Source organism: Pogoniulus pusillus, chromosome 22 (genome assembly GCF_015220805.1).
Source record: "Pogoniulus pusillus isolate bPogPus1 chromosome 22, bPogPus1.pri, whole genome shotgun sequence".
In the NCBI taxonomy this organism is placed as follows: Eukaryota; Metazoa; Chordata; class Aves; order Piciformes; family Lybiidae; genus Pogoniulus; species Pogoniulus pusillus.
This window is the reverse complement of record NC_087285.1, coordinates 8620201-8633493: the sequence shown is the minus strand read 5'-3', so window position 1 is coordinate 8633493 and position 13293 is coordinate 8620201. Positions and strand designations below refer to the sequence as shown.

Below are 13293 nucleotides of genomic sequence, written 5' to 3'. Positions count from 1 at the left end.
AAGTAGTCAGCAATGGCTTGAGACTCTTATTTAAAAATGTAGCTGCATATAAAAATGTCTGAGGTAGGTATCAGTGAGACAGCAGAAAGGTAGTGGGAAATGCACACAGTGGTGATGTAAAGGTTGCAAACAAAAGAAGTGTCATTATCACCAAGCTCTTAATTTCGTATGGTGAAATACAACCTTAAGATAAGAAATTATCTCAAAATTCAATGTTTCATCAAGACCTTTAGCGATCTCTGCTATCCATAATCTGGAAAACTCTCCTGTGCACAAATAACCAAGAAAAACATATAACAACACAAAAAAACTCTCACAAAATTGCAGACATTTCCTATAATAAATAACATTCTCAAATGTCCTGTATAATGGGAAGAAGATCCTGTATTTCATTTATTCCTCCCTTCGAGGCCCAAGTATAAAGCTCTCCTTAACAGACTTGCTTATTCAAAAGCCCTTAGGAGGGCTCCTTCTGTCTTTAAGTATTTACAGTGCAAAGAGCACAGTTATCCCTGGTGCAGACACTCAGGCTCAAGTAGCATTTGGCTGGAGACAGTTATTAATCTGCTCTGTATTAGGCCATTCAAAGACGCACGGAATTCACCCAAACCAATCACAGCCTTATTAAAAACATTCAAGTATCAGCACTGGTAAAGCAGCAGCTTTTACCCTCCCTTAATACGAGCATTTAAATTATGTTCTCATCTAATTTTTGACAGTGTACTAATAGCACTTACTACTTCAGAGTCTTTTTCCCCAGGATAGATGTTATTTATAACCTGAAAGGCCTGTTTTCCCCACCTTACCAAATAGTTTAAAAGATTCATTTGATCAATTTAGAGTTTGCAGTCCCTTCAGAAGCTGCATTTATTGATGTGCAGGGAATATACTTTGCATATGTCAATTAGATCCATAAAATGGAAAATGTCTCAAATTGTGCAAGGGTATGGGGAGAAAAATGAAGCCTTATTGCTACACTTAATGGTCTATTTATTCACTTTGTAGCCCCAAGTTCAATGCCATCTTTGTCAGACGCATCCTAAAGACTCAAAATCCTTACTTATGAAACATGCCCTCAGAATACCTTATGATGGTTGAGAAAAATCTGGATTTGCATTTCAATGGCAAGCTAAAGTTAAGATTTCAAGTACCAAAACTAACTGTAAAACACTGTGAGGCAAAGCAAAAGTCAATAGAAACAGAATTTCAAATGCAAAAATAATATATGCTTAAGAGACTTTTTCTCTTAAGCCCACAATAACATTCCAGGATGTTTTGCACTTGAACCTAGCATGTGGTAGGGCTGAAGTGAAACAGCACAGTGACAGAAGAGCATCAGCTCTCTTATGCTCTGATCTATGTCATGCTCATGCTCTGCTGCTAGTTGAAATGAACTCCAGTGCTGAGTTGTCAGCTGGGGACATAGTTCAAGGAAACTAGGCTGGAACTGAGAAGTGACTCTTCCATGTCACCACTCATCAGCTGTTCTTTGCACACTCAGTGCAGCCCCTGACAGTAACAGCACAGGCTTCAAACCATGGTGACTGCATTGGTTGACAATGGTGTCAGTACCACTCTACACAAGGGCTAAGGCAACTTCAAAGAAGAGGAATTCACATTCCATTTTAATTCGGGAAACACAAGGTGCCCTCTCTGTAGAAAATGCAACAGCTGCCAAATGGTAAAATGTGGAAGTGATTTAGTAAGACATTCCTAGCCATCTCCCAAAGAGGAGATCTGGGTGATTTTACAGCACAGCTACCAGAAGGAAACACTGCTGCCCCCTTCCTCACGCACACATGGAGAATAAGCATTTTCTTTTAAATCAGACCACTGCTGTAATGGAATGTGGGCTGCCTCTTATAATGAATTTCTATGGCAGAAGTATGGATGATTAATATGAAATTATAATTGCTATAACAGTACAGATTTAGAAACATAATCCTTTCTAATGCCCTGTACAAATACTGCTATCAGAGGGGAAGGGTGGGAAGCAACAGGAATCAATGGCATTGCATTTTCCAAAAGAGAAACTCTATGATGGCCTTGCCTCACCATAACAAAACAGTTTCAGTTTGCTCACTCTTCCCTGTTCCTACTATGTCAGAAGCTGCCATCCCCAGTCAGAAATATTATAAAAGGAATGTTGCATAAAAAAGTAATTTCAGTGTATTGAGGCATTAAGGGTGGCAATGGATGTTGGCTGCATTTCAGTGCTGCATGCTCGGTCCTGAATGGAAATACTTACTATACAGAGAGGGAATTCTAGAACCAAATCTTAAGGAGCCAGAAGTTGACAGGGACAAGAGAGTGAAAATACTCTGTTCTCCTAGGTGAAGGTAACAGCTACATAATGACATCAGCTACTAATAGAAAATGTCACATGAGGTCTGAACAGGTTCTCTAAAGATAACTGTGTACACTGGAAAACTTAACTGCAACTCAGAAGTGAACCTTTAAACATCGTTATCTTCACTTTTAATGTTGATGGAAGGTTGTCTTATGGTTCATTCAAACTAAACGAAATTTAGAGGAAAACACCAATGACTTGCAAACTGAAGAGAAATAAAACCTTCTTTCCTAACTGCATTCATAAAAACAAGGAAACTGCTGACAGTTATATGCCTGCTAAACAGAAAGATCATTTAATTATTGTATTTCTATACGAGAACAAAGATAATGTTAATTCACAGTTGAACTTACTTCTTTATTTCATACCTACATCTCTACATCCACACAACCCATAATATCCAGCATCAAAACTCAACTGCTGCCCAGTACTTGCTTCCTTAAAAATCCTTGTCAGTCAAATAAATGGCAAATCAACTAACTGAGTGTACTTTGGTATAAAATAGAAACAAGTGTACAAAGAACTTTTTCTCCAGGGTAAAAGTGTTTAGGCTGCTTATGGAAAGCCACCCTATTCCCATGATTATTCACCCTCAACAAACACCCTGGGGCTACCCTGGAGGTCTTTATATAACATTTTGTCTTGAAACACAGACACTTTCAGTCAAACAAAATTAGCATTTTCTGACTGAATAAGATAGTACAGTTGCCACAAAAGGTAAAGGAACTGTGCTGAGGAGTCCCAGAACTGTCCTCTTTACCACAAATGAAATGCACTTCTCACACATTCTCTGAGGATACCATGCATGTATACATTGCATAAGTACAAAACTATACCAAGTTTTTTGGTCTAATTAAACCCAAGAAAGCTGAGTGACTTTCAGGGAACATTTCCAAACTCTATATTACAATTGTTAATAGTTTTGTTTAATAATGTTAAGTCTCTTCTGAAGAGCCCATCTCAACTCACCCATTCTAAATCCAGAATTTACATAGTATTACGGTGCATTTGTTCTCCTGCTCTGCAAAAACACCAGATGCAAAGCAGCAATCTGGACAGGTTAGGAGATCCCTGCAGCTGAAATTGGCAAGTCCTTAAAAATTGGTACAAACCAACAAAAATGCCAACACTGAAATATCCTTAAAATTTTATGTTGGACACATCTGAAATCTATCATCTGCTACAAGAATAGGCTGAAGGAGCTGGGGTCATTCAGCCTAGAGAAGAGAAGACTCCAGAGACACCTTAGAGCTGCCCTCCAATAATTAAAGGGATCCTACAGGAAGGCTGGAGGGGGACTGTTCATAAGGATATCAGGCAACAGGACAAGGAGGAATGGTTTGCAGCTGAGGGAGAGTAGTTTTAGACTGGATCACAGGAAAAAGTTCTTCAATGTGAGGGTGAGGGGACTCTGCAGTAGGCTACTCAAGGGACATTATGGATGCCTGCTCCCTGGAGATATTCAAGGTTGGGCTGGATGAGGCATTGAGCAGCTGATTCTAGTTGAGAGACATCCCTGCCCATGGTGTGGAGGTTGGCATATGATGGTCTCTAAAGGTCCCTTCCAACCAAAGCCATGGTATGTTTCTATCAGATCATCTGCTGTAGCTCTTTTTCAAAGTCAAAATTGGTTTTGCTAGTAGAAGGAAACCAGGACAAAAGAAAATCAGCCAGCCCTATCCTACAATATCCCACGACAGACACCTACATCACCATCCATAAAAACCCCAAACATTAAAACCCATCCACAATAAAAATCCAATACAAAGCCTCTTACAAAGACATGCCATGATCCTGACTCGTAAGCACCAGTATATGGCTGCTTGATGAGGCAGTTCTGCCATACACCGAGGGATCTTTACAAGTATTAATAAAAAGTATAATAATAAGAGCAAACACAAAATAAGGGGGGGAAAAGCAATTTTCTATCACACAGATAAGGTTTTTTATTGACACAAAATTCAACAAGAAGTAAAAATAATAAGCAGTATTAAGACATTTTACCATGGACTTCAGCAGACTAATTTCAGATGTGCTTTCTTAGATCATAATTTGTATTTTCTTGAATGCCATCAACATAAATGCAAACACACTGCTTTGGACAGGTTTCTGCTAAACCCCTTCCTAAGCAACTTTACCTGAGAAATATTTCCTAGCCTTTCTAGGCCATGTTTTAGCAAATGACCATGTTTCTTCCAATAACCCATTTTGAATGCAGAGGCAAGAATAGCATAGAAACCCCTAAATGTTTAAGTTTTTTACCTGTTTCCATAATTCCTACTGAAACTCCTGATCTCTGTGCATTCAATCTTCAAGTTCCAGTTTAGTTTCAGTACTGAAGAACACACCTTAATGTATTATGCAAGACTCCTTCCCTGTTCATACTGTATCTATTCACCACCTCAAGGTACACTTGTTCATTCTTGCTTCCTGGTTTTGGTCAATCACTTAATGAGAATTCACTCCCTTCTCTCTTGTAAAATCATTTACTCTAGAGCTGACAACTTAATCTTATTGGCACAATAGTAAATACTCTGTAACAAATGCCTCTCAGTTAGTCCTTTCTTTATTCCTGTAGGTTTTGCTGTATTATAACACTGGAGAACACCTGCTGTATGCCATCTCTAATTACAGCTTGTTTTCTGAGGACATCTGACGTACATCTGAACATACCCAGCATGAAAACTCCGCATGCAAAACTCAAAAAACTACCAGAAAACCCAAAGAGAGCCACCCCCTCACATAGCAGCCATATAATCTAAGGCATCAGCTGACTGTTTTAATATTTTAAGAATAATGATTCTCAACTCAAGCACAAGTTCTGGCACTTCCCATGTGCCCATGGCATGAGATGACCTTCTCTGTGTAAAAGCAGTGGAATTTAAAGAAGGGCTCTCTACATAGGCAGACTTGGTGAGCCTAACTCATTACATGCTAAGGCAGGGAATTTGACAGCGCTGCTGTGCTGTTCATAGGTTTGGTATTTGTCTCTGAGGTATATAACAGCTTCATTACTGAAACTGTGGCTTTACGTTTAGGCAGAGTTTAAAACTTAAAAGATTGTCATGACTCTTCATCAGACATGCCACATCATTTCACAGGTCCTAAGTGGTACAACTTCTTTCCTTTCTGCCTGAACCACATAATGAGCAAAGGGAAAAAAAAATAAGGCAATTTTGCTTTGGAAACAAGAAAAGGGTCAGGAACTTCTTTTCCTCCATTTAACAATCTTCAACAGAGTAGCAAGAATTTCTTCACTGCTTTTCTCTAGATTTAGAATACCCTTTCTCTGTTGCTCAATTACTTCACAGTCTACTTGTTTTGTTTGGTTAGGTTGTCTGCTATATAGTGTCATGTAATCACTCAGCCAAGTGAAAATTCTCAGATGTACTTCATTATGCTTTTTTAAATTCAGACTTTTCTTCAAGTACTTGTTAATAATCAGATTTGAAAACACCATCCTAAAATCTCTACAAATCATTCACTCAGTTACTTTATTTATTCCTCTAGGTTTTCACTGATATGCACCTTTATTTTCTCCATCCCAAGATATTCTTTTCCTATCATTTAAAGATCTCATAATAAGGAATATCCATATATTAACATTGCTTCTGGTTTATCTTCCAGATTATTGAAACATTATTCTTGCTGTATCTGCTTAGTAATGACCTGAATTTTACCCATTCATTCTCCTTTGAAATCAGAAATGAACAGTGAACATATCCCTAACAGGTCATGAGACTGCCTGAAGGCTGCTGTATCCTGACTCTCTGACCCCTGAACGAACAGTTCTTGTTTGGTTTTTTTGGTTGTTGTTCGTTTTTAATGAATATCCTTTTGTTTCACAGAAACTCTACATACAGTAATTTACTATAGCTTTCAGACCTCTAGTAGTCACCAAGTAACACAGCCATACAGCAGCTTTCAAAAGTTAGATTAAATTTAGATGCACAACTCCATTACTTATTCATACCAAGAAACAGCTGGACATGATTTGTAAAACACATCAAACAAGCTCACTAAAATCTCTGCCATGTTCAGCAATAGCTGAAGCACATTTCAAGATATTTTTTTCCCCACAATTTGAAGCAAGAGCTCAATGTAAGCAGATGAGGGGAAGCTGCACTCTATGATGTGCAATTGTCTCAGTTCTGGTTTTAGGAAGCATATCCTCTATTTACTGCAATCAATATCTGGCCCACTGATTCCAGCAACCAGAGAATCTACTGGTGGTACTGTGGTTCACTCGGCTCTTCCTGCAGCAGTCTCAGAGACCTGACCAATACCTGCCCTTCTTCCAGAGGGCTGACATGGAAACAAACAGCCTAAGTGGTCATTAGGCTGCAGCTCTTCACAGAACTGAAAGTTTTGCTACTCCCACATGTACTACCAAATCAAAGTAGCAAAAGCAAGGGTTTGTTGTTTGTTTTTTTTTAGAGGTTTGGTTTTGTGTGAGTTCTTTTCCTCCAATTCATGTTTTTTTCTATATGTACACAAATAAAAATAGAAATACAGCTACATGGGTAGATTCCAAACCATTTTAAAGTTTTGAATGTGCCCCTACTAGGAGATTGTAACACCTGCCAGTTTTCTCCCACTGATACCTCCTTTGCACTACACTTGTTATGAAGTAGTTTGAACTGAATACTAAAGAAATAACCTATCAGCATCTGTTTCCACCTGCAGAGTTATTCTATGGCCTTTGGCAATAACTACACTGCCCATGGAACACAAATGTATTGCTTGCTTTAATTAAAGCAAATGTTTCTATGTAACTTCTGTTTTCTCAAAGATTTGCTTGCCTTTGAAGGAGACTGCATCTCAGAGCTTTGCTTTAGTTTGTTATCAATACTAAGTAGCCACAAAACTTGGACAAGATGACCCTTGAGGGTCCCTTCTAACCTGATGCAAAGGTGGTGGTGGGGGGAGACTTCTACTAAAGGACCTCATAAGTTTCAATTTTGATTAATAATATTTTTAGCTTTAACTGTTTCTCTGTATTAAGTTTTTGCCATCTAGGGAGTTGTGACACACTGCTTTGTAAGTTTTGGGTTGTTTGGTTTGATTTCTTTGCTTTAATGTAAATATGTAAACAGGTAAAACAACCTTTAAATTATTCAAAAATTGAACTATCAGTAATCTGTGTGTAGATAACAGAGAGAAATCACAGGGTGATTTTTAATTCAGAAAGTTAGACAATATGCTTTGCCCAGTAAGCAGCTTTTTTATCATATTGTTAGAAGGTTTTCAGAGCTTTTATTCATGGAATACAAGCAAGGTATCTCCCTGAGCTGGACTTTTAAGTCTCCTGCAATAACAAGTGCTCTACAATTCTTCAGATGGCACTGCTTATTTATTGCAGTCTTGTTTAGCTTACTCAAAGCCACCAGATATTGGACAAGTCATGAATAAAAGAGTGAACATTAATACATTCCCTTCAACTACAACAACGTAGTGTTGAACTACGATATCCCTGGCTGTTTGATAACATTCTGGAATGTACAGAATGCCACAGGAAAGTTGTTTGAAATAGAAGGCACAGGATTAGCCTCCTGCTACATCTTGTGAAGGATGCACTGCACAGCAACATAAAATTTGAACAGGTACCCTGTTTCTGTAGCAGCCTACATCTTTTTGGTGTCCACCAGAATAATTTTATTTTTTCTCTGACACACCATGCAGTGAAAATAACCAAGTGATATAAAAAGAACAGGTTACAATTTGGCTGTTAATAAATTGATATGGCCTAAGACAGATTACATCAGAAGTATGTCAAGCATTGGAGAGTGCCCAGCAGTGAACTTTAAGTTTTTAAGAAGAATCATCTTGCTGTGTGATTCAAAACTAGCAACATCACACATAACAGATTTGTGAAGTCATGCCTTTTGAAGGGATAAGATTTTTAACTAAATGAGGAAAAAAAAGCTCCACATTTCATCTTCAGAGGCTACTATCATTCAAGATGAACTGAATGCTCCTCCTTTCTTTTCACTGCTGTTCCTTTACACTCCTCCTGTGTAACCACTTACATACAAAAATAGATAGCTCTGTAGCTATTTGTGGCCAAGATGGTTTATGTTAAGAATGAAGACCAACACCCAAACAGTTTTAGCACAGCAAGACTAAACATTCACAAGGAATAGAGTAGAACCACTTAAAACAGATTGCAAATTGCAAGGTTAACAAAACAAACAAACAAAAAAACCTCAAGAAATAAAAAACTTCATGGTTAGCTAAGTTATTACCTAACAAAAGGATTAGAGTTTTGTAATCAGGAACTTGAAAGATTTATTTTTAACCACAGTTAAAGAGTGGAATAGATTTTTTTTTTTCCTACTACACTTTGTGAAGGCATTTTTTACTTATAGCACACATGATAATCTGGCAGCATTTAGTGACAAATTCTGATTCTAAAACTGTATTTACATTGTAAGAATGTAAATCAATGTGAAAACCACCAATATCTTCACTTCTTTCTGAAGCAAGCCAAGCATATGCTAAAATGCTCGACCACATGAAAAACTCAATATTGAGCAACCGAAAATAATCTACCCTAATTTAAAACTACTTCAGAAAGAAATACTACTAAAGAAAGGAAAATAAATAAATAAAGATAGACTAATCAGGGAAGACTACAAGTTAAAAATAAAAATGAACTCTAAATGCTAAATACTTTAGGAATCAAATGAAGTTAAGCTGTTACTGCCCTAGATACACAGGAGTGAAATGGTAAAAGCTACGTGCATGACATCAAAGATTGCTTTTCTGAATACACTTGACTAGCTAAAGAAAAAAAAGAAGAGTTTTCTACTTGCCAGTTCTGAGAGAATCACAGTACCAAATATTCTGTTTGGGTGCCTGATCATAAACAAAGTAGCATTTTCATATCACATCAAAGATAGCCTAACCCTGCCACACTCCAATCAAGCAGGCATTTTGATATCCGTATCAGGAGGGTACCACAAAGGGCTCTGATAGACCAGGGTGATCTGCATATGCTACCTTGACTTGGCTGAAAAGCCAAAATATACTTACTTGAACTTCAAAATTCATATTCTCCAGAAATTTTTGGTTCATTGTCTCTGCAAATTTGTTGATGGCTCTCAAGAAAACCCTGAAACAGAAAAGCAATGATGCAAATAAACTAATGTTAACCCTGGGAATCTCTTCCAACCACATATGATACTGATGGAAACACATTTAAACATCAAAAGCTCTACAGGAAGCAAAGTTCACGCATGCATGGAGTAGATGACATTTTGTGTCATGGCATGTTATTTATAGTCTGTTAACCATAAAAACTTTTAACCACACAATTGTCAAAAACTCAGACAATAAAATTTGTACACATTGTGTTGTACTCTTCCAACCACAGTTTTACTTCTTATGTGACAAAACAGAATCATTTACAAATGCTATTGCTGCCTCCTCCTCATGGGTTTGACAGCTGACAGAGTTCCTGCACTTAGAGTATTAGTTAGGAGCTCCCCAATTAAAAGCTATTAGATGTAGCTTTTCAATTTGCTCACAGCTGGTGAAGGGAGGATGACACCTCTAAGAGGAAACAGCATCTATTTAAGCTCATTATTAATGCAGCAAAATTAGGTCATGTTTCTAAAGCTAAATTGTTTGTCTAACTTTCTAGCACAGCACATTTACAAACCAAAAATCAATCATATTTCTAAATATTTATCAAGGTTTTTTTATATATATAATTCCATTTATATGGAATTATATAAATGGAATTGATTCATTTACCTCTGCTTCAAAGGGAACATTTTAAACACCTTTCAGATGAACTATTTCTATGGCAAACACTGGAGGACCAAACCTACTGAAACTCTGAAGAGGTGAATATAAGTTAGAACACATCCTAGCACTTCAAACCTAACCACTGACTATCAACAAGCTCTTACTAATTGGGTAGAAGAGGTAAAGGTTATGACAGACAGATCCAAAAGACCCACCAGTTTATCATTTAGTAGCATCAGAAAAAGCCATAATTCAATAACTGGAATTATTAGCAAAAAACAAAAAAAAAAGAGACCACAGGATATCAATCAGTTACTGTCAATGGTATGTTGTGCCCTTGTGTTGGATTCTGTACACTGTCCTGCTCTCCATCTCAAAAACATAAATACAAAAAGAAAAAAAAAAAGAAAAAAAAAAGGCAACCAAATAAACATGACAAAGAAATGATCAAACACATTTAATGGTCTGTGCCTGAGAGCTGGTTTCTTAATGCAGGAGCCACTGTGTGGCTGAGGAGGAATATGGAAGAATCTATAAAACTGGAAGCACTGTTGAGATGGGAGACTTACTGCTCACTGTTTTTCAGAAAAGCACTGGAAAGCACTGAGCAATTTGGAGTGTCCATTCAGAATCAGCAAAAGGAGGGAGTTTTTAATACTGGTCTTGCTCAGCTGCGCAACTCACTTCTACAGAATTCTGGGAGTGTGGCTTAAGAGTGATTAGCCATATCAGAGACAAAACTGAAGGAGGACTACTAATCCTCACTGGTCACCGGAGGCTGGGAGAACACAACACACAGCATTGCTTCTTCCTGGCTCTGTTATTGTACTGTTCCCTTGGCAGCTGTTTCTGAGCCACTACCCAAAGCAGCATAGTCAGTGTATTGAATTCTAGTCATCACACACCAAAAGAAAAAAAAAAGGGGGGGGGGGGGGGGGGGGGGGGGGAGCAAGAGCTAAATTTAGTTTCTTAATGAAGGACGAAAAGCTGAAGTTCAGCTTTCAGTAGCCTTATGACCAGGAATCCTATTTAACCACTATGTGATAGCCTAAAGAAGCATACTGGTTCAATTAGGGCAGCAACATGAGTGGCTAGACTTAAATCCTTTGTTAAGAGTGTGGTTCTCCAGAAGGAAAAAATCCTTTGTGAAAATCTAAAGAAGAGTTATTTTCTTTCCATTCACACAACATTGCTCTGTAATGTTGATGTGACCAAGGTGATAAAGTAACTTATACAGTGTTACATTCTATCAAGTCCTGATTTTCCAGTTTTAACTGCTACAGTAACCATGCCACTGGAAAGTAAGAGACTTGTAAAAGTCCTTTGCTGCTCTGCTGCATCATCCCACACTTTTCAGATGAGCTTACTTCCACTTGTCTAGGGCATAGGCTGATCTAATCTTCTGACACCAGCTCAGCTAAGCTTGCTGGCTGATGGAAGAGTCTGATCTATAAAATGCTGGGTGTAAACCAATTTCCTCAAGTTCAAGAAACCTGATTTTCCTCAATACTGTTGTTGCACACTATCACCACTCTCATAAGCAAGCTCTGCACAATCACAGAAGTGCCCTGTGTGTCCACAGCAGTTTTATCCTGTGTTGGTCTGAGCAAGTTACGGCACTTCCTTTTCAGCCTTTTATGTGACCAAGTCTTACTGTAAAAAATGAGATTTCGTCTGCCAGCTGCCCCACACTACCCACTAGAAAATAAACACATTCTTCCTTACTGGTCTGGGTACATTTATCTCTACAAAACTGGCTGACGCTTGACACAGTGCAAGATTTTGCAAGAGAAGGAGATTCAGAAAAGAATGGTCTGCTTAAGACAGCACACAAAAAATACACAGTGAGGCAGACACCCCTGTGTTATTCTGTCAGCGTCCCCATGACTCTTCTTTCTAAGCAGGAGTTCTGGGTCAAGGCCCTTTCAGCCTCATGTCTTCTCTGTAGAACTTTATTGCTCTATATTTTCCTTTGATTTACACAGTGTATTTCTTGCCAACTCATGAAACCACATTCTTCAGCTCCAGCTGCTCAGAATGGCATTTCCTTTCACTCAGGAAGTCTTTTGCTCTGGTAGAATGTGCACGGGGGGCAGGTTCCTACAATTCTGAGATTTGTTTTTCCCCAATTTACAAATGACCTGAGTACCTATGGTGAAATATGTCACTCCAATATCCTGTTCAGGCAGAATCTGGGTCAGTGCTGATAATTTGTCTTACATTCAAACGTCCTATACCTTTAGGAACTTTGTCTTTTAGCACACAAATATCATACAAAATATAGTATAAAGAGCAGTAACATAGATTTGCACTAATGAATTCCACATGTATCTATCTCAGCATATGGACCTATTTATTGTGTGTCATATTTAACTGTGGTTTCAGGTTACCCATACACAAAAAGCCTTGAGAAAAGCAAAGAAACACCAAGGTACTTAATAACCAGCAAAAATTACTGACAATATTAAAAATATTTACAGGGATCTATATAATACCATTACATGGAAGCTATCTTTTGTGAATATCCCTTTCATTCTCAAGGTTATTTTTATCTGACATACTGGAATGACACATTTGCAGAAACCATGCAAACTTCCAGGCTGTCAAGTTCCAAATATTTTCATCCATTTGTACTTTGCCTAAAGGGTGTATCTATTTCTGTCATTGGAAGTCATTTAGGCAGGGAGTTTGAATTCTATTCCTGACTCCTGACAATGCCATGACCTCAATGATTTCATTTCCATGTGCCTCAGTCTCCCCTTTCACCAAAACAGCAGATTAATTTACTAGCCACAGGTATAAAACTAAAACACTTGGAGATGTTGATGAAAACAATAGAAAATATAATTTTAATTATTGCTGACAGCATGTTCCTAATTAAAACTAAACATTGATCCAAGAGGAGAGAGTCAAAATTACATGATAGGAGATGGCATCATTCATAACAAGCTCATGCAGCCCAGAAGGCAAACTGTATCTTAGGCTGCATCAAGAGGATATTGGCCAGCAGAGCAAGAGAGGTGATTCTGCCCCTTTACTTCGCTCTTGTGAGACCCCATTTCAAATTATGCATCCAGTCCTGGTGTCCCCATCATAAGGAGGACAGAGCTCTTCTCTCCAGAAGAGAGTCACAAAGATGATCCAAGGGTTAGAACACCTCTGCTATGAGGATAGGTTGAGGGAGCTGGAAA

General features: G+C 38.1%; 1 protein-coding gene across 1 annotated transcript in view; it reads right to left on the bottom strand.

The window, feature by feature from the left end:
* The window catches only part of DOCK2 (dedicator of cytokinesis 2), a 167146-nt gene that overhangs the window by 38627 nt on the left and 115226 nt on the right, over window positions 1–13293 (bottom strand). The window contains exon 30 of the mRNA XM_064161633.1: window positions 9386–9464. Within this exon, the coding sequence (XP_064017703.1) occupies window positions 9386–9464 (79 nt within the window). The remainder of the gene's footprint in view (window positions 1–9385; window positions 9465–13293) is intronic.